This window comes from Bos mutus, chromosome 25, assembly GCF_027580195.1.
Source record: "Bos mutus isolate GX-2022 chromosome 25, NWIPB_WYAK_1.1, whole genome shotgun sequence".
In the NCBI taxonomy this organism is placed as follows: domain Eukaryota; kingdom Metazoa; phylum Chordata; class Mammalia; order Artiodactyla; family Bovidae; genus Bos; species Bos mutus.
The window spans coordinates 14,099,102-14,119,862 of NC_091641.1; the positions used below are offsets into that span (position 1 = coordinate 14,099,102).

Genomic DNA, 20,761 nt, shown 5'->3' on the forward strand with positions numbered 1-20,761 from the left:
TGTGTGTGTTTCCTGCCCAACCTGTCTGCCTCAGTGGTGGGCTCTGACGGGTAGCGGGTCTGTTGAGCGGGCAGTAGAGGCCATCAGGGAGGTGGAAGAACCGGGTGACATAGCTAGAGTCACGGATGCTGACGGCCCAAGGGGGTCTCACCTGCACCTACCTCCTCCGCCCCGGCGCAGGCCCCACCCCCGTCACCGACCCCGCGCAGGCCCCGCCCCCGTCACAACCGGGCCTCACAGTGATTTCCAGCCTTGGGTGTCTAGGCAGCACTGGCCTCCTTGGATCCGTGGTGGGACCTGACGGGCTTGGCTCACCCAGTCAGCCCCCGTCCAGCCCCCTTCCTTCTGGGGCCCTCCCTAGGCTCCCCTGCTCCCATTCTCCTCTGGGTTAACCCAACCCTTCCCTGGACCATCCGGCAGCACTGCATGGTGCCCCTATCTTCTTAAAGGGAATGCTGTATCTGGTAGCAAAGTTGGTTATCCGGATAGTGAGTGATGCCTGGCACTAGGTGAGCTCCATGCATGGGTAAAGACGACGCTTTCTCCACCCTGAAGAGAAATGTACAAAATGGCAAGCACTGACCTTGAGGTGAGGCCCACAGACAGGTGGTGCCAGAGGGGTCTGCCCATGCTGTGGTCGAGGGAAAGGCTGGTCACGTTGAGGCTGCAAAGAGCCTGAAGTGAGGTCTGGCACGTGGTCACTGTTCAATAACAGCGGGTCCCCAGAGCCAGCAGAGATGCAGAGACCTCTTTTATTAATACACAAATCTCACCAAAATCCTGATAATAAAACATAAATTTCAGACATTTCTTAACAACAAAGATAAGCAAGCTAAACACAAAGTATGAATAAGTCCTCCAAGTGAGTCTGGGAGCAACGAAAAGATTTTGTAAATTATAGAACAAAAACTCTGGCCTTGGGGGACACTACACCAAATTCCCAAAAGGGTCAAAGCTATGGGTCACAGCATCTTCTAGAGCAGTGTTTCTCAAAGCCCGGGTTCCTGACTATTATCATCATCTTCAAACTTGTTAAAAATCAAATTTTCAGTCCCCACCAAGACCTGTTGTTCTTCAGTCGCTAAGTTGTGTCTCTTTTGTGACCCCATGGACTGCAGCCTGCCAGGCTTTTCTGTCCATGAGATTTCCCAGGCAAGAATACTGAAGTGGATTGCCATTTCCTTCTGCAGGGGATCTTCCTGACCCAGGGATTGAACTCACATCTCCTGCTTGGCAGGAAAGTCTTTACCACTGAGTCACCTGAGAAGTCCCTAGCAAGACCTACTGAATCATTTTGGGTGGGGTCCAGCAATCTGTTTTAACAAGTGCTTCAGGTGATCCTGATGTGTGCTCAGGTTTGAGAGGCACTGATCTTAATCTTGTTACACAAAGTTGGGGCAGACCAGCAACATCCACCTCACCTGAGGCCCGCCCTGATCTACTGATTCAGAATCTGCACTTTAACAAACTACTCAGGTGATTCCTGTACACTCTTAAGTAAGAGTCAGAAATGCTGATTTGTGGATAAACAAGAAGGGTTTATTTTATAGTACAGGAAACTATATATTTGGTAACTTGTCATATCCTTTAATGGGCTTCCCAGATGGCTCAGTGGTAAAGAATCCACCTGCCAGTGTAGAAGATGTGGGTTTGATCCCTGGGTTGGGAAAATACTCTGTAAGAGGACATGGCAACTCACTCCAGAATTCTTGCCTGGAGAATCCCATGGATAGAGGAGGCTGGTGGGCTACAGTCCATGGGGTCACAAAGAGTCCGACATGACTTAGCAACTAAACAGAAATAGTTGAATTACAGTGTTGTGTTAATTTTGTGTTAATAGTTGTGTACACTTTGTATATAGCAAAGTAACTGTACATCTATATATACAACATGTATATACATTCCTTTTCATATTACTTTCCATTATGGTTTGTCTCTGGATATTGAATATAGTTTCCCATGCTGTACAGTAGGACTTTATTGTTTTATTGATTCTACATATACCAGTTTGCATCTGCTACTCCCAAAGTCTCAACCCAGACCTCTCCTACCCACTGTCCCCTTAGCAGCCATCAGTCTCTTCTCTATGTGCCTGATTCTGTTTCATAGATTCATCTGCATTGATGCATCTTTTGACTGATCTTTCTGCTTTTTTATAAGAACCCTTGTGATTACATTGGAACCACCTGAATAAACCAAGATAATCTTGTCTCAATGTCCTTAACTTAATCACATCTTCACTTTTTATCATGTTAAGTACCAGGGATTATTCAGTACCAGTTGCAAGTTCCAGGGATTATTAATCAGCTTACTACATTCTGTCTGGCTCTCAAAGATTTATGTCTGTCCCACATGCAATGTGCATTCACTCCATCCCAAGATCCCCCAAAGTCTCAACTCATTACAGCATCAGCTCAAGTTCAAACTTAAGTCCCATATCTCATCATTTAAAATGGGTATGAATGAGATTTTGAGTATGACCCATCCTGGGGCAAAATTCCTCGATATCCATGAACCTGTGATTGTGGTGAGGATTAAATGAGTTCATACATAAAAATTCAAGAAATAAGAGGACTTCTGTGGTGGTCAGTGGTTAAGAATCTGCCTTCCAATGAAGGGGATGTGGGTTTGATCTCTAGCCAGGGAAGTAAGATCCCACATGCCTCAGGGGAACTACTGAGCCACAACTACTGAGCCCACGTGCTCCAACAAAAGATCCCCACATGCCTCAGTGAAGATCACCCACGCCACAAGTAAGACCCAAGGCAATCAAATAAATATATATTGAAAAAAATAGCCTTTTAAAAAATTCCAGAAATAAATTATCTGCTACTAAAATATGCCGTTTCCTAAAACAGGAACAGGATAACAGTTATAGACATTTCAGTTAAAAAAGACAAAAGGGAAATTCCCTTGTGCTCCAGTGGCTAAGACTCCATGCTCCCAATGCAGGGGACCCAGGCTCAATCCCTGGTCAGGGAACTAGATCCTAAATGCTCCAACTAAAAGATCCTTCATGCTTCAATAAGATCTAAGATTCTGCATGTTGCAACTAAGACTTGGTACAGCCAAATAAGTAAATAAATATATAGTTTTTAAAAGTCTCTGGGCTTTTCTTCAGGAAGGGAGGACAAAATAAATTTATGGGTTTGCTAATCTAATGTTCTGCTAATCTTGAAAAATACTGATTCTGATGAATTTTGGTATGAAGCAGAATTACAGTTAAACACATTTAACTTAAAAACATTGAGAGGCAAAATATCATATATTGCATAATTTATATAAAACATCCAGATTAGCTAAATCTGGAGAAAAAAAATTAGTGGTGGCTTAGGGCCGACTGGGAGGGGCAGAAGGATAGATAACTAAAAGGCACACAGGGTTTCTTTCTGAGGTGATGAAAATAATGATGGTCGTACATATACATGAATATACTAAAGTTCATACTGAGAAATTTGTATATTTCCTATTAAATCATTTCTTATTAAAAAAAGTTATATACTTTAAATGGATGAATTATGTATGTGAATTATATCTCAATAAAGACATGTTTAAAGACATTATAAATCAACTATACCACAATAAAAATTTTTAACAAACTGTTTAAAAAATAAACCCTATGATGCTCTTGGCTGAATCTACCATGAGAAGACTATTTTCAGCAACCGAACTGTCAACACTCCAGAAAACATCAAATCCCTCTGGAAGGACACACTGTCATTGGGAAGGGCCCAGAGAGATCCTGCAGACGGACAACAGCAGGCTAGAACTCAGCCTCCTGGGAAGGAATGGGAAGGGACTTGGGTTAACAGTGCGACAGAGAGGAACCAGTTCCAGCTCACACAGTCTCTAGCCCAACACAGCACGTGATCAAGGGTGTTCCACTGGGCTTCCATCACAAGACAATGTCTGTGTGTGCTCACTTCCCCATTCGAGTCCTTATTCTGGAGAGCAGGTGTCATTGAAATCTGAAATTTCTTAGATGAAAAATCTGCAGGGCTCATATGAGGCCAGGGATTGTTTAATGGGTATCTCACGCCCTGAAAGTGATTTGCATTGACCTTAAATCAGATTCATCTGCTTTGATCCAATAAGCCACACAGTTAAAAAATCAGGATATCAGGGACTTTCCTGGTGGTCCAGGCTAAGACTCCATGCTCCCAATGCAGGGGGCCCAGGTTCTATCCCTGGTCAGGGAACTAGATCCCACATGCCACAGCGAAGTTGAAAGATCCCATGTAAAATACTGACCTAAGACCTGGCACAGGCAAATAAATGAAAATAAATATTTAAAAAATAATAATAATATCAGAAAAATCTGGATGTTATCTATGAAAAAGAAACCACTCTTCAGGCTGTCAATAAGATCTAAGACTTGTCTAGCTATGGAAACAAGAAGATGCCAAACGATTCCCAGGACCTGTTTGTGATATCTTTAAAATACAATGAAATTTGACCTTTTTTATTTATTAAAATGTTTTTTATTATTACAATTTTTTTTGGCCACACTGTGTGACATGTGGGATCTTAATTCCCAGACCAGCGATCAAACCCATGCACCATGCATGGGACGCACAGAGTCTTAATCACTGAACTGCCAGGGGAGTCCTGAAACTTATCTATTGGAAAAATAAAATAAAAGGGAAGTCTCACACATGTGCTCTGATCAGCTGAGTGTCCGGTTACTTGCTTGTTAGGCTCAAGGCTGTGACCCTCCCAACTTTAAAAAAAAAGAGCAAAATGGCTCTCTGAGGCAGCCTTAAAATAGCTGTGAAAAGAAAAGAAGCAAAAAACAAAGGAGAAAAGGAAAGATATACCCATTTGAATGGAGAGTTCCAAAGAATAGCAAGGAGAGATAAGGAAGCCTTCCTCAATGATCAGTGCAAAGAAATAGAAGAAAACAATATAATTGGAAAGACCAGAGATCTCTTCAAGAAAATTAGAGATACCAAGGGAACATTTAAAATGCTAAAATAGACTAATACCAATAAACTTATATCATGCTTATAATATTTAAAATTAGAAAATTGTAGGCAAAATATATTTCATTAACCAAGCTAGAATTTAAGAGGGAAAAAAGCAAGAGTCCAATTGTCTTGAGTATACTTATAAGCAAAAAGTGTATTTTTAAGTGAGGTATATATGCAAGCATCTCAGTAAAGTCTTCCTCAGAATAAGGAAAATACTAGGGGAGCTCTTATATTCTTACATTCAATCATTTCCTCTCTTTACTACTTTTATATTCCTGAATGTTTTAGTCATGATCTTAGAGCTTTGGTAGATTTTCCATGATGAAAGAGATTGTTTCAGTAAAATTTATCATATGCTTTTTATGTATTGAGATTATGTGATTTTTTTCTTTCATGCTATTAATGTGATGTATCACATTGACTGATGTGCATAAATTGAATCATCCCTGCATCCTGAATGTAAATTCCACTTGATTCATGTGAATGGTCCTTTTAATATGCTGCTGACTTTGGTTTGCTGGTCTTTTTTTTTTTTTGGTTGCACTGGGTCTTAGTTGCAGCATGCGAGATCTTTTTAGTTGCCTCATGTGGGATCTAGTTCCCTGACCAGGGATCAAACCCAGGCCCTCTGCATTAGGAGCTCAGTCTTACCCACTGGACCACCAGGGAAGTTCCGGTTTGCTAGTATTTTATTGACAGTTTTTGCATCGATATTGATCAGAGTATTGACCTGTAGTTTTCTGGTACTGTCTTTCTTTTTGCTTTGGTATCAGGGTCATGCTGGCTTCATAAGATGAGTCTGGCCTCGTCACATATTTTGGAAGACCTTGGGGAAGATTGGTACAAAGGTAACCATTTTAAAGAGTACACTCAGTGACATGTAGTGCACTTGCAGTGTTGCGCATCCATCACCTCATCTAGTGGCAGAACATTATGATTACCACAAAGGAGGTATTGTACTCATTAAGCAACTTATATGCAGAGTACATCATGAGAAACACTGGGCTGGAAGAAGCACAAGCTGGAATCAGGATTGCCGGGAGAAATATCAATAAGCTCAGATATGCAGATGACACCACCCTTATGGCAGGAAGTGAAGAGGAACTAAAAAGCCTCTTGGTGAAAGTGAAAGACGAGGTGGGTGGGGGAAAAAGAAAATAAAGTGAAAGAGGAGAGTGAAAAAGTTGGCGTAAAGCTCAACATTCAGAAAACGAAGATCATGGCATCTGGTCCCATCACTTCATGGGAAATAGATGGGGAAACAGTGGAAAGTGGCAGACTTTATTTTTTTGGGCTCCAAAATCACTGCAGATGGTGATTGCAGCCATGAAATTAAAAGACACTTACTCCTTGGAAGGAAAGTTATGACCAGCCTAGATAGCATATTCAAAAGCAGAGACATCACTCTGCCAACAAAGGTCCATCTAGTCAAGGCTATGGTTTTTCCAGTGGTCATGTATGGATGTGAGAGTTGGACTGCGAAGAAGGCTGAGCGCCGAAGAATTGATGCTTTTGAACTGTGGTGTTGGAGAAGACTCTTGAGAGTCCCTTGGACTGCAAGGAGATCCAACCAGTCCATTCTGAAGGAAATCAGTCCTGGGATTTCTTTGGAAGGACTGATGCTAAAGCTGAAACTCCAGTACTTTGGCCACCTCACGTGAAGTGTTGACTCATTGGAAAAGACTCTGATGCTGGGAGGGATTGGGAGCAGGAGGAGAAGGGGACGGCAGAGGATGAGATGGCTGGATGGCATCACTGACTCGATGGACATGAGTCTGAGTGTACTCCGAGAGTTGGTGATGGACAGGGAGGCCTGGCGTGCTGCGATTCATGGGGTCGCAAAGAGTCGGACGTGACTGAGCCACTGAAGTGAACTGAACTGAACTGAATGGGTTTATTATGTTTCAATGAATGAATGCATATTTAAATAATTTCTCAGTTTGTAACTTCTAATACAGTAAATACCAAAATATCAAATACATATATAACCCACATAAACAAAGCCTTTTAGGGGTATTCAATAATTATTAAAAGTATAAAGGGGTCTCCTATCAAAAAGTTTGAAAATCAGTGCTTTTGACCAGTTCCCCCCCCAAAAAAAAACCCAAATCACAAATCAGACAAAATTTTATAAATGGGTGAGATAAAGTAGAAATAGAACAAACAATCCTAATGTCTTCGTGGAATCAGAAGAGACCCTGAATAGCCAAAGCAATCTTGAGAAAGAAGAACAAAGCTGGAGGCATCACAGTCTTTGACTTTAAACTATACAAAAAGCTACAGCAATCAAATCAGTATGGCAGTTGCATAAAAAGAGACACACAGATCAATGAAACAGAACAGAGGGCCCAGAAATAAACCCACATATGTATGGCCAATTAATTTATGATAAAAGAGCCAAGAATATACAATGGGGAAAGAATAGTCTCTTCAGTAAATGATGTTGGGAAAACTGGACAACCGCATCAAAAGAATGAAACTAGACCACTATATACACCACACATAAAAATTAACTCAAAATGCATTAAAGACTTGAATGTAAGAACTGAAGCCATAAAACTCTAGAAGAAACTATATGCAGTAAGTTCCCTGATATTAGTCCTGGCAATGATTTTTTGGATTTAACACCAAAAGCAAAGGCAACAAAAGCAAAAATAAACAAGTGGGACTACATTAAACTAAGCAGCTGCTTCTGGGCAAAAAAAAACATCAAAAAAATAAAATGAAAAGGCAACCTACTGAATGGGAGAAAATATTTCCAAATCATGTATCTGATGAGGACTTAATACCCAAAATACATAAAGAACTCATACAGTGCAATAGCAAAAAATCAAACAATCTGATTGTTTAAATGGGCAGAGGAACTCTAAGTAGACATTTTTCCAAAGAAGACACAGTTGGCCAATAGGTATTTGAAGGTGTTCAACATCACTAGTCATAGGGAAATGCAAATCAAAACCACAGTGAGATATCACCTCACACCTGTTAGAATGGCTACAAAAAGACAAGAAATGAGTGTTGGTAAAGATGTGGAGAAGAGAACACTTGCTGGTGGGAATGCTTTTTGGTGTAGCCACTATGGAAAACAGTATGGAGCTTTCTTAAGCAACTAAAAATAGAACCACCACATGATCCGGCAGTTCTACGACTGGGTATTTATCTGAAGAAAACAAAAACACTAACTGAAAAGACAGTACCCTTATCCTCACTGTAGCGTTATTTACAACAGCCAAGACATGGAGACAAACTAAAACGTCCATCAGCGGGTGAATGGGTAAAGAAAACGTGGCATATAACAGGTTATTCAACCATAAAAAAGAAGGGAAGTTTGCTGTGTGTAACACCATGGATAGAACTTAAGGGCCTTATGCTAAATGAAACAAGTCAGAAAAAGATAGAGACTGTATGATCTCACTTACATGTGAGATCTAAAACAACAAATAACAAATGAACAAAAAAACTGAGTTCATGGATATAGAGAATAGATTGGTGGTTGCCTCAGGGAGCAAGTGAGCAAAATTGGTGAAAGGAGTCAAAAGGTACAACTTTTCAGTTATAAAATGAATAAACCCTGAGGGTGTAATGTACAGTATGCTGGCTACAGTTAAGAATACTGTATTGTATATTTGAAAGTAGCTAGGTAAGTGGCTCTTCAAAGTTCTCATCACAAGAAAAAAAATGTTGTATACCTGTGTATGGTGATGGTTATTAACTGGACTTATTATGGTGATCGTTTTGCAATATATGCAAATATCAAGTCAATGCATTGTACACCTAAAATGATATCTCAATTCTACCTCAATAAAAGAAATAATATACCTTTCAATAAATTATATTTTGAATTTATTTTAAAATAAATTATATTTTTTAAAGATTCCATGGCTGTAACTTTTTTTAAAATAAGAAATTAACACATGTTGGTGAGGATGTGGAGATTTGGGAACCCTTGTTTACTGCTGGTGGATAAAAAGCTGCAGTCACTGAGGAAAACAATTTGTTAGTTCCTCAAAAAGTGAAACATGTTACGATAGCCAGGACATGGAAGCAACCTAGTTGTCCATCAGCAGACGAATGGATCAGAAAGCTGTGGTACATATACACAATGGAATATTACTCAGCTATTAAAAAGAATGCATTTGAATCAGTTCTAATGAGGTGGATGAAACCAGAGCCTATTATACAGAGTGAAGTAAGTCAGAAAGAAAAACACCAATACAGTATATTAACACGTATATATAGAATTTAGAAAGATAGTAACGATGACCCTATATGTGAGGCAGCAAAAGAGACACAGATGTAAAGAACAGTTTTTTGGACTCTGTGGGAGAAGGCAAGGGTGGGATGATTTGAGAGAATAGCATTGAAACATGTATATTATCATATGTGAAACAGATCGCCAGTCCAGGTACGACGCATGAGACAGGGTGCTCAGGGCTGATGCACTGGGATGACCCTGAGGGATGGGATGGGGAGGGAGGTGGGGGGAAGGGTTCAGGATGGGGAACATATGTACACCCATGGCTGATTCATGTGACTGTATGGCAAAAACCACCACAATATTGTAATTAGCCTCCAATTAAAATAAATTTTAAAAAAAGTTAAAAAATGTGAAACATGGAATTACCATATGATTCAGCAATTCCATTCCTAGGTATATACCCCAAATATTTGAAAACAGGTATTCAAGCAAGTACAAGTACTTGTTTACAACAGCACCATTCACAATAGCCAAAAGGTAAAAACAACTCAATACTCAAAACATGGTATATCCATACAAAGGAATGAAGTGCTAATACATGCTACAATACAGATGAGGCTTGAATAATTATGCTAAGTGAAAAATGCCAGACACCAAAGATCACATCCAAATGAGAATTTCAGGACAGACAGATCCATAGAGACAGAAAGTAGGCTAGTGGTTGCCAGAGGCTAGGGGAGGGGGGTAGTGAGGAGTGACTGCTTCAGTTCAGTTCAGTTCAGTTCAGTCACTCAGTCGTGTCCCACTCTTTGCAACCCCATGAATCGCAGCACGCCAGGCCTCCCTGTCCATCACCAACTCCCGGAGTTCACTCAGACTCTCGTCCATCGAGTCAGTGATGCCATCCAGCCATCTCATCCTCTGTCGTCCCCTTCTCCTCCTGCCCCCAATCCCTCCCAGCATCAGAGTCTTTTCCAATGAGTCAGCACTTCACATGAGGTGGCCAAAGTACTGGAGTTTCAGCTTTAGTATCAGTCCTTCCAAAGAAATCCCAGGGCTGATCTCCTTCACAATGGACTGGTTGGATCTCCTTGCAGTCCAAGGAACTCTCAAGTCTTCTCCAACACCACAGTTCAAAAGCATCAATATGCTATCTAGGTTGGTCATAACTTTCCTTCCAAGGAGTAAGCGTCTTTTAATTTCATGGCTGCAGTCACCATCTGCAGTGATTTTGGACCCCCCAAAATAAAGTCTGACACTGTTTCCACTGTTTCCCCATCTATTTCCCATGAAGTGATGGGACCAGATGCCATGATCTTCCTTTTCTGAATGTTGAGCTTTAAGCCAACTTTTTCACTTTCCTCTTTCACCTTCATCAAGAGGCTTTTTAGTTCCTCTTCACTTTCTGCCATAAGGGTGGTGTCATCTGCATATCTGAGCTTATTGATATTTCTCCCGGCAATCTTGATTCCAGCTTGTGCTTCTTCCAGCCCAGCGTTTCTCATCATGTACTCTGCATATAAGTTAAATAAGCAGGGTGACAATATACAGCCTTGACGTACTCCTTTTCCTATTTGGAACCAGTCTGTTGTTCCATGTCCAGTTCTAACCATTGCTTCCTGACCTGCATACAGATTTCTCAAGAGGCAGATCAGGTGGTCTGGTATTCCCATCTCTTGAAGAATTTTCCACAGTTTATTGTGATCCACACAGTCAAAGGCATTGGCATATAAAGCAGAAATAGATGTTTTTCTGTAACTCTCTTGCTTTTTTGATGATCCAATGGATGTTGGCAATTTGATCTCTGGTTCCTCTGCTTTTTCTAAAACCAGCTTGAACAACTGGAAGTTCACGGTTCACGTATTGCTGACGCCTGGCTTGGAGAATTTTGAGCATTACTTTACTAGCGTGTGAGATGAGTGACTGCTTCAGTTCAGTTCAATTCATAGTGAAGGCTTGTGTTCTCTTTCTTTTTCCTCTTTCACTCTTACCATTCTGATTTTCTTTCTTTTTTATCTTTTTTTTGGCCATGCTGCGTGGCATGAGGAATCTTAGTTCTCTGACCAGGGTTCAAACCCATGCTCCCTGAATTGGGAGTGCAGTCTTAACCACTGGACCACCAGGAAGCACTCCCCCCCATTCTGATTTTTAACTGAACTTTAACCTTCCAAAAACTTGTCTTTGCCCAAAAGTAATAAAAGGTAGTTCCCACTGTTATCAGTTCTTCCCTACCTTCCCCAGCTTGCTCTCCTCAATTTACAATATATCAAGAAGCTAGTAACCTAGAGGGGTAAAAAGATACAGGAAACGTTCATTTGGAAGTTTCTCATTGTTCTCACTTGAGAAAGTACAGACCATGTTCACTCTGAAAGCTTTTAAACACTCCTACATTCAAAACCATTTGATGATACTTATCTGTATTTGGTGAACCTGTCTTTCATAAGCAAATCATATAAAACAGACTGAAATGTCTTAGGTTTCTCAGGCTTTGTACCTTACCCTAGAATCACGAGTGTATCCCAGTAAATCCAATTCAAGATCCACTTTTTTCTCACACTGTTGTGAAACACAGAGGAGAGCTGGCCACCTCTGCCTTGAGACGGATGCCTCTCCCATTTACTTCAGAAAATGATTTGCATTACTTGCAGCACACAAGTAATCAGCTGCTTGCTCAACACAACTGACTTTATCCTAGGAAATCCTCTGTGTAGCCTGCTTTGATGATATCAGCCTTCCCCTGCTTGTTTCCAGGGTTCTTAGAACCAAATGTCCTGAACTAACACGCCCACCAGAAACAATGAGAAGGGATACATCCCATGCACCCAAATGCCACTTACACTGGTTAGTCATGAAATCGGCAAAATTCCAGATGAGCTCGCCAACCACATATTCTTTGCGTTTTTGGTCCAGAATCACATGATACTGCTGGAGCAGGCCTTTCTGGTACTCTTCACTGAACATCAGTGGTGGATCCTGGAATTCAAGGCAGAGAGAGAGGTTAGGAGTCACAACCAGCAAAACTGCAAACTTAGACAAAGATCCATCTGATGATGACCAAAATATCTGTCCTTGTGGTGGGCTACAGTGCCTGCAGGACTTGCTGATACTGGTGGAGGGCCAAGCTAGTGTGTGATATAACCCAGGGTTAAAAAAAAAAAAAAAGGATTAAAAAAAAAACCCTTAATTAGTAACTGCTTTATTAATAAACAGGATATATATATATATATATATTTTTTATATTTTTTTTTTTTTTTGCCATACTAAGCGGCTGGTGGAATCCTAGTTCCTCAACCAGGAATTGAACCTGGACCCTCAGCAGTGAAAGTGCAAGTTCTAGCCACTGGACAACTAGGGAATTCCCATTAAAGAGAATTTAATATTTGCTTTACTTTTTTCCACCTCTATTCCCCACTGCAGTCTTACAACTGAACTACACTAGGAATAAAAGTACGTCTCTGGATAATAAATTTAAAACCCAAGGCTGAAGTAGCTGCCAATGCATAATTTGAGAACTGGCGTGACTCAGCTTTAACTTCACGCCAATTCCCCTGTATCTCATCTAGGTAAGGAGCTGCTGTTTAGCCCATTGACTATTCAACAAATCATTATTTAGCATCTGCTTATATGCCAGGCATTAGGGACAAAGTAACAAACTAGAAAGATAGGGTCCCTGTCCTCATGGGCTTTACAATCTGGCAAGACACAAGCTCGAAGTGTAACAAGGGTGAATTGGGAGCATGTAGTGTGTGGGGGGCGGGTAGGAGGAGGTTAGTAGGGGGCGCAGACGGAGGCGGGGGCCACAGAAAGCTTCACTGAAGCTGAGACCTGTCAGGCGAGGAGGGGAAAAGCAGAGGCCACATCTATGGACTCAGCCTCCGGAGAAGAGCTCACGTCTGTCATGTGCTAAGATATAATGATCTTTGAGGTGTTCTTAGAGCTTAAGGTCTGCGTTTTCATCTCATGGGAATTTGTGGGGGGTGCTGGGTCTTTGACGCACGAGGATGCAGCACTGCAGTCATCTTACAAGAGAACCAACCCCTGTTGGCTTTGGTCCTCCTTCCCAACGAGGATTAAAACATTATTATACAAGACGCACTGCAGATACCACTGTGGAGTGCTTAGGAAGCCAAGAGAAACACAATTTAATCTCCCTCCTGGAGCCCCCGGTCTGGTCAAGGAGAGAACGAAAGAGAGCATGACAGCTCACGGTGTTCCTCTGCCCAGCTAGGTGGGGTCCTCCTCCCCATAGAGTGGACACCTGAGCTGAAGCATGACCGCTGAGTCAAGTTCCATCAGCTGGGGTTATGGAGCTAAGAAGGGCTTCCTGGGCAGAAGGAAGAGGCCAGGCCAGCACAGGAGCCACCAAACAGAACAGACCAGGATCCGGGACTGAAGGCCTGGGAGAGGGCAGAGGACGCGGACAGCCCTGAGCACAGATTACGGCTTCATCCTGTGGGGTCAGGGAAAGCCAGGGACAGGACAAGGCTTGGACTTGTTCCAGGGACCACTTGGGCAGCTTGTGGGAGACTATCTGAGGACCACGCACATGGAACAGAGGCTGAGTCCGGGCCGGCCGTGTGGAGAGGCGGCTTAGGGAAAGCCTGGTTAGCTGTGGGAGGTGGCCAGGACAAGGGAGGGACGGGGAAAGAGGCAGATCTCTAGTCTGGGGCCGTGATGACTGACATCACTGTCCGAGAGAGGGAAAAAATAACTCCCATCTTCGATGCACTTACCTCGTGAAACCCTTCAATGGCATCTGCTCCGTACTCGCTCTGAATCATCGGCTTCTGGTAGGCCTTATACAAGTTCTCGAACTGGGTTGCCAACTGCAGCTGAATCACCTCCATGTGCCCATAGTCGTGGTACCAGGAGTAGTAACTGTTCACACAGATGATGTCCACGTACGGCGCCTGCAAGAGCATGGGGAGAGTCCACCAACCAGGAGAGTGGAGGACTCACACTCGGGGTGCTTCTGGCAGAGGAAGTAAGGAGTGAGTGCGGAAAGTGCGTTAGATGCGCACGTGTAGGAAATAATAGTCAGAAGGGACCTGAATGGAGCGAGTGAAGGGAGCAAGCCTCTCGTTCTGGGCCGGCACCCCTGACCTGGCTGCAGCTGGGCTCTGGGGAGGGCGATGAGAGGCAGAGCTGGCCCCAGGCACGCGGGAGGGCGATGAGAGAGCTGGCCCCAGGCACGCCGGCCCAGGGAGCCCATTCAGACTGGACTTCCTTCAACCCTAGGTGGTGCTCCTGTCACTAGTCATCCTCTTGGACCAACTGAGGGCCGGAGGCAGTTTTTCTCCTCACAGAGCCTCCCAAGTCCCCTTTCTGAGCTACTGTCATGGGCCCTGAAGAGACTGGACAGTTCCCTCCTGGGAGGGCAGCCCGGGTTGGGGGCAGCACCGCCGTGAATCTGAGCAATGTGCTGCTCGGTGGACCGCAAAGCTCACCTGAACCCACGCTCGCCTGCAGAGTCTGCACTGGGACCCACACGGTCCATCTCTCCCAGGGGGCTGCAGCACCCTTCTGAGCTTGGGACGGAAAGATGCCGCTGGGAAGCGGTACCTCTGTGTGGGCACGTCACCACAGCTCACACATCCCAGCGGGTGAGCCTGGCAACCTTCTGGGGGAACCAGCACAGGCTCCCCTGCCCACTAGAGCAGAAAGGGATGCCACTGAGACTATGAGATGCCCAGGTCGCCTGTGCCCCGCTGGTGTTCCACCACAGTCGTGTTCCTTTGAAGGGATGGCCCCGGATCACTAGGGCTGCAAACCGTCGGGTCCACGTGAAAACGACAGTGCTCACACTTACACTTGAACACAGTGCTTTCTTATCCGCTCTTTCTCGAGAGCATTTCGCTTTCTGGAGCGCTTCTTAGTACTGGCCTCAGTTCCCTAGTGAGGCATCTTCTTGCTCCTGTTTTACAGCTTTTGCGCAACAACTCAACACAGTTTCTGAGGGGCTGCTGTGCCCAGGGACTGTGAGAAGAGCCATGGGGTCCAACCTGCTGGGTGAGCCTCTCCCTTCAATTTTCAGTCCCCCTGACACTGAATCTCAGCAGTGGTTCCCAAAGCTGATTGATGCCTGGAATCACTGAGGAGTTTTTTAGAAACTCCGATTCCTATCCTGGACATTATAAATCAGAATCACAAAATCCGGACCTCTGTACTTTCAAAAAGCTTCCCTTTGTGGCTCCAATGATCAGCCAAGTTGGAGAAACACAAGTCAATGATGACTTTAAGCTCCCTTAAACCTCTGCCCCTTTCTGAGCATATTAAACTTGGGGGCATAAAATTAAATCAAAGTGCAGAGATCGATGAATTGAGAATGAACTGAGAAGGAATTCGACTTCCCTATGCCTGACCTCCTTAGTGTCAAGAAGCTACACTGCCTGGCAAATCACTCCCTGGCAGCTCTCTTTAACCCAAAGACCATCTATGGAAATGATCAGACTGGCTGTTCGTGGTCCCTCCCAGCAGCTCCTGTCAGCAAGCATCAGGGCAGGACAAGAGGACAGGCAGAAGGAAGATGTGCAGAGACCCCCAGGCTCACCCCCAGGTCTGCTTCATAGTTGGTGTTGGTCACAAAGGTCACGGGCCGGGAGGGGTCCAGGGCTTTAGTGTGGGCAATCAGCGTCCTGTCCACGGAGGGCAGAAGACACGGTGCCGTCAGTATGGGGAGGGCCTCAGGTTCCCCTCCTGAATCCTCTCCTTCCCATCTTCCCAGACAGAACACCCCCAAGACACGGCTCTCCTCCCTGCCTTCTAGGGCATTTCAGGTAAGCAAACGTGCTCCTTGAGACATCATGTTCCCTGACATCATTCTCTCTTCCTCCCTCCCCAGATCTTAGCCCCCTACCCGTCCTCCAAAGGGGGCCATCCTCAAGAGAGGAGAGGCACAGCTGAGATCTTTGAGCTGGCGCTGCCAAAAGCAAGTTTCCTCATCTCCGACAAAACTAGGATGTTGTGCAGGTTAGGATGAGTATTAATGTAACACATCACTAGGGAACGTGTCCTGGGAGGCAAGCTGTGCACTGGGCACTCACTAGAGACTTAAATACATGTATTGGCTTGGCCAGAAAGTTCATTCGAGTTTTTGAACAATGTTATGAAAAAACCCAAACGAACTTTTTGCCCAACCCGACCTCCAGCTGTGTGTCCAGAGCTCGTCTTTGCCCAGGAAGGTCCACTACTCAGAGCCTCCATCCAGGACAGGGGGATGCAGGCAGTGTCTCCTAGGGAGTATTTCCATGGCCTCTGCTGCCTCCGCAGTAAGTGAAATCATTCTCCATGCCCGGCTACGCTAAAATTGCAGGATGGCAAGAAAGAGAAGAAACCAAGGAACACGCCAGGAGGCTGGCCCACTTTTGGGAGATGGCCCCTCTGTGAGGTTTCTGCCTAGGACAATGCCTGGGGTGTGGGGGAAGATACTGGTATGCAGTGAACGGACAATGAACTTCAGGTGACCTGGTCCTGTCTAACAACGTAACTTTAGAATAGTCAGAATATGCACGTCTTTGAAAATCTGTTTATAATTATATGCCTAGGTAAGTCAGCTTTATAAAGCTTAAATCCCCTTTACAGGTGAACTCAAAAGCATTGCAAAGTGGTTTTGTGCAGTTCTAACATGTACTATATTTCCCAGGAATGGGGACAGCATAAAAATCAAGGGAAGACACAGGTGGCTTAGTGGTAAAGAAGCCGCCTGCTAAGCGGAAGATGCAGGTTGATCCCTGGGTCAGGAAGATCCCCTGGAGAAGGAAATGGCAACCCACTCCAGTATTCTTGCCTGGGAAATCCCAAGGACAGAGGAGCCTGGTGGGCTACAGCCCATGAGGTCGCAAAGAGTCGGACACGACTTAAGGACTAAACAATAACAGCAGGGCTTGGTTTTGACTGGAGCTCTGTTGGCCATGGCTCAGTGCCTCAGAAAAGAGCAGAACAGAGGGAAATGCTGCTTGCGGCACCACAGTCGCTGGCTATGCTTTCCAGCTGGTATCAGCTTCTGTAGCTCTGTTTTCAGAGAGTTTCCCAGAAGGTGCAAGCGCCTGACCCATTCAATGGCCCTTCTGGAGAGTCAGGTCACAGATTTATGTATTCTTTGACAAATGTCTCTTCCTTATGTCAGTCAGGCCACGTCACTATCTTTTTTCTTTAATTTGAAGTTTTATGTAGCAGCAGGTAGGCTCCCCACTCCAGTAGTCTTGCCTGGAAAATCCCATGGACGGAGCAGCCTGGTAGGCTGCAGTCCATGGGGTCGCTAGGAGTCGGACACGACTGAGCGACTTCACTTTCACTTTTCACTTTCATGCATTGGAGAAGGAAATGGCAACCCACTCGATGTTCTTGCCTGAGGAATCCCAGGGACAGAGGAGCCTAGTGGGCTGCTGTCTATGGGGTCGCACAGAGTCGGACACGACTGAAGCGACGCAGCAGCAGCAGCAGCAGGTAGGTTAACTCTGCATTTCATTTCAGGTGTGACAAGGAGACACTTGTCTGAAATCATAATCTGGGTGGGTGAGTATCTTGTCCCCTAAATTGACCAGGGATGGATGCACCTGGGCTGGAAGCAGCCCACACCCACTGCAGGGCCCACTGACACTCTCCCGTGGCTGCCAGGCAAGGCTGAGCTGGGCCAGCAGGCTGCGGTCTCAACGGGGACCCGGACCAGGCAAGGCAGGAGCACTCACTTGAAGTAGTAACCAGCCGGTTTCAGGAAGGAAGCGGGCTCATTGGCTAAGGACCACATTACAACGGCCGGGTGATTCTTGTCCCTGCGGATCATTTCCTCCATCACCTCCAGGTGGTGTTGCAGAGACACGTTGCTGAAGCTCTCGCTGCAGGCCAGGGGAGGAGAGGGAACAGGTCAGTCTGATTTTCTTTCCCTCTAGTAGAAACTCTGGGCTTCCCTGATGACTCAGTGGTAAACAACCCGCCTCCCAACGTAGGAAACACAAGTTCGATCCTTGGGTCGGGAAGATCCCCTGAAGAAGGAAAATGGCAACCCACTCTGGTATTCTGGCCTGGAGAATCCCACAGATAGAGGAGTCTGATGGGCTACAGTCCATAGGGTCCCAGAGTCAGACATGACTGAGCGACAGCATGCACGCACAGGCTGCTGAACTGGGGGTGTCGCCCAGTGCAGGCAGCGGGCACTCACGCCAGCACGATGCCCACACCAGGGCTCTCGTCGATGACCATGATCCCGTAGCGGTCACAGAGCTGCAGCACCTCCTCTGCGTAGGGGTAGTGGCTGGTGCGGAAGGCGTTGGCGCCCAGCCAGCGAAGCAGGTTGAAGTCCTTCACCAGCAGCGGCCAGTCAAAGCCCTTCCCTCGGATCTGGAGGACAGCAGAGACGGATGAGCCCCTGCCCTCGACTCCATCCCAGACACGTTTCCTCCAAGAGCCGGGCCCGCCGGAGTCACCCCATCAGCCCGCTATCCAGGCCAAGCACAGGCAGTGGTTTGGGGCGCTTTGCTCTGAGCTGCCCTCAGCCACTCCAGGGGCTGCAGGGAAGGGGATGGCAAGAAACAGGGACCCAGGAGCCCCTACTCACGTCTGCATCCTCATGCTTGTTGACCCCTCGGAAATAGAACGGTTTCCCATTGATGAGGAACTGGCTCTCGGTGACGGCCACGGTGCGGATCCCCACCGGGAGGGTGTAGAAGTCAGACACGGGCCCCACGGCCGTCTGAGCCATCAGCTTCACCTGCGAAATCGAGCACTGGGCATGAGGCAGCCTGACCGGCCTGAGCCCCACGCAGCCTGAGCTTCGCAGGACAGCCCCTGGCAAATCACCGCAGCCCACCTCTGGGTCTGCAGGTGGAGAGAGGCAGAAATTATATCTGCCGTGAGCAAGAAGAAACTTTTGCCCACACTGCCGCGGGGCTTCTCTTCCAACTCGGCCTCCCTACCAATGGCTGAAAAAATCAGGCTGGGGACTCTTCAATCCAACAGACCAGGAAGCTGAGGGGACCAGGCCTGCTGAAGCTAGGGCTGCTGGATGGGGGCAAATGGCCTCCCCCAGCCCAATGCTCACCACCATTACCTCCAACGAGTACAGGTAGGCAGGGTGCTCGTGCATCAGGTACGGCCACCAGAGGTGGGCACTGGGCACCTGCAGCTGGCCCTCGGCCCCTGCCCCCTTGGCCACGACTTTGCCTTCCTCATCCAGAAGAGACACGTCCACTTGGAAGTGGTCACTGCCCTGGACGATGATCTGGTAATTCACCAGCCCTACAGGAGACGAGAGATCAGATGAGAGAGAAGAGGGGGGCATGTGGCCTGCAGTCCTACAGGTGAGAGCACCTTGAGGAGGTGGATGGGAGAGCCCGTCTCCAAGGGGATCTTTCCAAACAGGGAACCAAGCCACTCTGGGCCTGGCTGAGGGCAGATCCTGGCAGGAGCCTCACCAATGTCTTGGTCCACGTCAGTGGTGACAGTAATGTCATCGATGTAGGTGGTAGGCGTGGTGTAGAGGAGCACGGCCCGATGCAGTCCCGCGTAGTTGAAGAAGTCAAACTTTGTGTTCTGGACAAAGTAACCCTTGGGGTACCTAGGACAGAGCAAGGGGACAGTGGCCTTGTCCTGAATCCTTCGATCTCAACTCACATGTCTCCCTGGCCTCCAAGAGCCAGGGCCTCACCTCTGCTGAAGCCACCCTGTCCCCTGGTGGGAAGACGTCTGGGCAGGGTGGGGAGTGGGGGGGGGCGGGGCTGGGCTAGGTGCTGCTCACATGGAGGGGTCCGTCTTGTAGAGGATGGTCCCAGGCGGCAGGGTGTGGGGGGACAGCGTGTTATTGATGGCGATGGTTATGCAGCAGGAAGACAGGGGCCTCCTGTCAGCCTCAAAGGGGAGATGGCCCCCCTCGTGCTCGATCACATGGACCCCATTCACCCACTGCAGATACAGGGAGACAAGTGGAGGGGTTGGGGGCTTGGCCAATTCCGGCACACCCTCACACACAAGTGCAGGATGAGGGAAGCGGGCAGAGTGGGGAAGGCTGAGGATCCAGGGGAACAGATGAGACCACCCTCCGCCACCCAGGGCACAAACCCAGTGTGGGGCCTTAAATGTGCCCCCGCCCCCACATGTACCCCAGAGGCAGGCTGTCAGGTGACGGCTGGGAGAGTCCCTTGGACTGCAAGGAGATCCAACCAGTCCATTGTGAAGGAGATCAGCCCTGGGATTTCTTTGGAAGGAATGATGCTAAAGCTGAAACTCCACTACTTTGGCCACCTCATGCAAAGAGTTGACTCATTGGGAAAGACTCTGATGCTGGGAGGGACTGGGGGCAGGAGGATAAGGGGACGACAGAGGATGAGATGGCTGGATGGCATCGCTGACTTGATGGACGTGAGTCTGAGTGAACTCCGGGAGTTGGTGTTGGACAGGGAGGCCTGGCATGCTGCGATTCATGGGGTCGCAAAGAGTCGGACACGACTGAGCGACTAATCTGATCTGATCTGATCTGAACTTGTCTGTAAATGCAATTCTTCAATATTTTGTTTTTTTAAAAACAACTGGCACAAAAACCCAACCAAACAAAAAGAACAGGCACACATGCACTGTTCAACATTCTAAAAGTAACTATAAA

The 20,761-nt window shown here is 46.3% G+C and overlaps 1 protein-coding gene across 1 annotated transcript; it reads right to left on the bottom strand.

Moving 5' to 3' along the window:
• Positions 1–293: 293 nt before the first annotated feature.
• LOC102278582 (beta-glucuronidase) lies at positions 294–20,330 on the bottom strand. The gene is made up of 11 exons (XM_070362570.1): positions 20,323–20,330; positions 19,901–20,167; positions 19,578–19,720; positions 19,214–19,401; positions 18,722–18,874; positions 18,326–18,504; positions 17,856–18,002; positions 15,719–15,803; positions 13,902–14,078; positions 12,006–12,141; positions 294–780 (listed from the first exon to the last, which is right to left on the bottom strand). Coding segments are annotated over exons 1-11 (1,485 nt in total). The 3' UTR covers positions 294–778.
• Between the last annotated feature and the right edge of the window lie 431 nt (positions 20,331–20,761).